This window comes from Nansenia antarctica (assembly GCF_963989245.1).
Source record: "Nansenia antarctica genome assembly, chromosome: 3".
Taxonomy (NCBI): domain Eukaryota; kingdom Metazoa; phylum Chordata; class Actinopteri; order Argentiniformes; family Microstomatidae; genus Nansenia; species Nansenia antarctica.
Window position 1 is genome coordinate 33,989,785 of NC_137688.1, and position 5,016 is coordinate 33,994,800.

The 5,016-nt window shown below is 47.4% G+C and overlaps 1 protein-coding gene across 1 annotated transcript in view; it reads right to left on the minus strand.

Annotated features, from left to right (window-relative positions):
- Positions 1–4,160, minus strand: part of runx1t1 (RUNX1 partner transcriptional co-repressor 1) — a gene marked incomplete at both ends in the record, with an annotated part of 40,253 nt that extends 36,093 nt beyond the window's left edge. Inside the window, 1 exon segment of the mRNA XM_080527192.1 lies at positions 4,133–4,160. Coding sequence (XP_080383318.1) covers positions 4,133–4,160 — 28 coding nt within the window.
- Positions 4,161–5,016: the final 856 nt, after the last annotated feature.

The following is a 5,016-nucleotide window of genomic DNA, read 5'->3' on the forward strand; positions in this document are numbered from 1 at the left end:
AATCTGGACCGTGGGAACCTCATGAGAGAAGAGAGGAGATGAGAGGAGAGGAGAGGAGAGGAGAGGAGAGGAGGAGCTGAGGGGAGGGGAGGATGAGAGGAGAGGAGAGGAGAAAAGAGAGGAGGGGAGAGGAGAGGAGAGAAGAGGGGAGACGAGGAGGGGAGGGGAGGCGTGGAGAGGAGGGGAGGAGGAGAGGAGGGGAGGAGGAGAGAGAAGAGGAGAGGAGAGGAGAGGAGGAGGTGACAGCTGAGTTCGGCTTGTTTCAAATTAAAGGATTCAGACACTTTACTGGTGCTAACCTACTAGTTAACATCAGAGAGAGCGCCATGCGGGTTAGTTAGTTAACATCAGAGAGAGAGACATGCAGTTTAGTTAACATCAGAGAGAGAGACATGCAGGTTAGTTAACATCAGAGAGAGAGACATGCAGGTTAGTTAACATCAGAGAGAGAGACATGCAGGTTAGTTAACATCAGAGAGAGAGACACACAGGTTAGTTAACATCAGAGAGAGAGACACACAGGTTAGTTAACATCAGAGAGAGAGACATGCAGTTTAGTTAACATCAGAGAGAGGGACATGCAGTTTAGTTAACATCAGAGAGAGAGACACACAGGTTAGTTAACATCAGAGAGAGAGACATGCGGGTTAGTTAATAAGAGAGCACAGTGCTGATGTGGACCTAAACAGTGCAGGTTCTGAGTGTGTGTGTGTGTGTGTGGGTCTCCAGTGACGGGGCACCGGCCACCGGCAGCCACCAGGCGGTTAAACGGTGATTAGAACCCGCTGCCCCGGTAAACACCCGTTTAATACCAGTGAAGTGACGTCTCCCTCTTGTCCAAGCCGACAGCTGACGTGTGTGTTGCTATTCAACACACACACCCACACACACACACAGACACACACACACACACACACACACACACATACACACACACACACACAAACTCACACACACACACACACACACACACACAGAGACACACAGACACACACACACACACACAGACACAGACACACACACACACACACACAGACACACACACTCTCTCACACACACACACACACACACACAGACACAGACACAGACACAGACTCAGACGACACACACACAGACACACACACAGACACAGACACAGACACAGACACACACACACACACACACACACACACACACACACAGACACACCAACACGCTTTCATAGGAATGTACTCGAATTGTGATTCAATTGATTTGGAGATGATTGATACAATTTGAGGCTTTTTTTTTTAAGAAATCAAATCAAATGTTATTGGTTTTCAGTGCATGGCATACTTAAGCTCCTCGCTCACCAACAATCAAACACATCAACGGTTCAATTCATAGCTTTCAGTCACGTGGTTTCTTCCCTAGCAACCACCAACCTGAAGGGCAAAAAGTATCATAGCAACATCGCTCAACATGGCTGCCTACTATTTAGACCACCTCACTCATGAAGAACTATCAAGATACACGACGGTGATAGGAGTGGAGGATTGACACCATTCAAATAGTGTTGGATTCCCTGTCTTCTACTCTATCCGGACACGTTGGAATTATTTTCCTAACCCCCGGAGAATCAAAGTTATTGACCTGCAAAGGGTGCCTCCTTGACCGGCTTTTCCCGTGAATAACACCGGTTATGGAGGTGGTACAAACATAAGACTATTATTGCTAAATTCACCATCAGTATACGGTCATTTTGAGCCCTTAACCACCGCGCTGACACCCCGAGAAGATATACTTTTAATATGAAACTCGATCAACCGGGCGTTCACCGGCTGCTGGACGAAACTCCCAACTCCAGCTGTCGGCGAGGGAATATTTATATCCGGGAATTCGCTCCTTGCTGTGTCCACGGTGATAGGAGTGGAGGATCGACTCCATTCAAATAGTGTTGGATTCCCTGTCATCTACTCTATCCGGACACGTTGGAATTATTTTCCTAACCCCCGGAGAATCAAAGTTATTGACCTGCAAAGGGTGCCTCCTTGACCGGCTTTTCCCGTGAATAACACCGGTTATGGAGGTGGTACAAACATAAGACTATTATTGCTAAATTCACCATCAGTATACGGTCATTTTGAGCCCTTAACCACCGCGCTGACACCCCGAGAAGATATACTTTTAATATGAAACTCGATCAACCGGGCGTTCACCGGCTGCTGGACGAAACTCCCAACTCCAGCTGTCGGCGAGGGAATATTTATATCCGGGAATTCGCTCCTTGCTGTGTCCACGGTGATAGGAGTGGAGGATCGACTCCATTCAAATAGTGTTGGATTCCCTGTCATCTACTCTATCCGGACACGTTGGAATTATTTTCCTAACCCCCGGAGAATCAAAGTTATTGACCTGCAAAGGGTGCCTCCTTGACCGGCTTTTCCCGTGAATAACACCGGTTATGGAGGTGGTACAAACATAAGACTATTATTGCTAAATTCACCATCAGTATACGGTCATTTTGAGCTCTTAACCAACGCGCTGACACCCCGAGAAGATATACTTTTAATATGAAACTCGATCAACCGGGCGTTCACCGGCTGCTGGACGAAACTCCCAACTCCCGCTGTCAGCGAGGCGAGGGAATATTTATATCCGGGAATTCGCTCCTTGCTGTGTCCACGGTGATAGGAGTGGAGGATCGACTCCATTCAAATAGTGTTGGATTCCCTGTCTTCTACTCTATCCGGACACGTTGGAATTATTTTCCTAACCCACGGGAAAAAAAAGTTATTAACCCGCAAAAAGTGGGTTTTGCCCGTGGGTTTTGCCCGCAAAAAGTGCCTTTTGCCCGTCAGGTGGGCGTTTCCACTATGCTGTGACGTCACATGAAAGCTATGAATAGAATACTAATAACAACGACGAGGGTGTGATGGAGGACCTCATCAAGGCACTGACTCTCAAGGAGTGATTTGAAAGAAAAACGGTGACTGAAAGGAGAAGAACAAAGAGGTGAGAGTGTACGATCTTTTGGGAAAAATAATGCGAGAAATGGTCAGAGATTTCCTTTGTGGTTTCTCATAGGATAAAGCTGAACGTGGGACTATTTCATATCACCAAATTATGTTTGGAAAAATCTATGTTGAATGACGTTGATTTCATGACAACCAGACACAGACATCATGTAGAGAGACTGGAATGTCAAGGACCCGAACGATATGTAAATATATATATATATATATATATATATATATATATATATATATATATATATATATATATTGCGCACGCAGGCACACACGCAGACGCGCGCTACCTTTACCTCAGGCACACACGCAGGCAAACACACGCACACAAACACACGCACACACACAGACACATACACACACGCACATACACGTACACACACGCACACGCACACACACACACACACACACACACACACACACACACACACACGCACAAACACGTTCCATAGCTATTCTTCTTGCTTGGTTTCGCTCTTTTACAACAGATGAATTAGCTTCCTTCTTGAACGTGGAGAAACACACTAAAACACCATGTCACTGATCCCTTCAATGATCGATCGATCAATCAATCAATCAATCAATCAATCAATTCAATTCAATATGTCTAATATGTTGCATACTGTCATACATGAAAAGTCGCTATTCTTCAGTTCTAGTTGGAACACTGTACGGATGCTCGTATAGCCATACAGCAGCAATGGATTTAATAACCAATAAAACACAAACACATGCATATACGACTACTAACAGCACACGTCTTCTATCCAACATATCGATTAAATACTTGATTACATACTTGATTACTTGATTAAATACTTGATAATAGTTGATTGAGCAAAATCAGGTTTGGCACCCCGATATGCAAAAACATAAAGGAGCAATTATAGCCTATACAAACATACACACACACGCACGCACGCACGCACGCACACACACACACACACACACACACACACACACACACACACACACACACATACACAGGCGCGCGCTAGTCTCAAAACACGCACATACAGACACACACACACACACACACACGCACACGCACAGCGTCTCAATACAACATCTATTGTGTTGAGCGTCTCAGAAACCCGTTCAGAGGAGAGGAGGAGAGGAGAGGAGGAGAGGAGAGAGAGACTTACACTGAAAAGAGGCAGCAATTCCAACCATACGTCACGATGTGGTAGTCGGAGCAAAAATTAATTCCCAGTCTCCGACTCCACGCGACACTCGGTAGTACGGTGGGATGACGAACGGTGTTCAGTCCGGTCGGGTCGGTAGAACACGGTTTACCGAGAAGTCCGGTGGAAGTGTCCGTCAAACTCCCCGCGAGCACGGGAGGAACGGAGGCAGGATCCTTCATTCAGCAGAGAAAAAACATAAACACTCCTCCTCCGGTTCCCGCCCGTTTTTACACCTCCTTTTCCCTGTCACAAAATATGATTATTCATCTGTTTCGTATTCGGTTAATAACAGTGCATCTCGCGCCTCCGTGGGGTCTCCGTGGTCGGGTCCGTGTCGCGCGTGTGTTCGGTAGCGAAATAGTGATGCTGTGTGTCTCCAGTTGGTTCGAGGATCAGCGCTCAGCGAACCAGGTGCCGGGGGGGGGGGGGGGGGGGGGGCGGTCGAGGCGGTAGGGGTGGGTAGGAGGGGGGGGGAGCTCGGGGAACAGAATGTTATGGTGCGCTCGTAAATACGCTCTGAAAATCTGATCAGCACTCATGGAATGCCTCTTGTTCAATCAAATTTACTTGACCCAGTGTGCGCTCCGGCGCTCTCAGAGCGAGTTTACGAACGCAGCCTTAAACGGGTCCGGAGGGTCAACTACCGTTCGATACGGGATAATGACGTGTTGGAGGACACGAGCCAGCCGTCCGGATTCCGTTACTGTCCTCCGCGAGAGGAAACGAGCAGCACGAGTGTGTGAGAGTGAGAGTGCGCGGGTGTTGGCCGTGCTGTGCCATGCACTATCTTGTGTTTTGCTCTCTCTCCCTCTCATTCTCTCTCTCTCTCCCTTCCTCCCTCT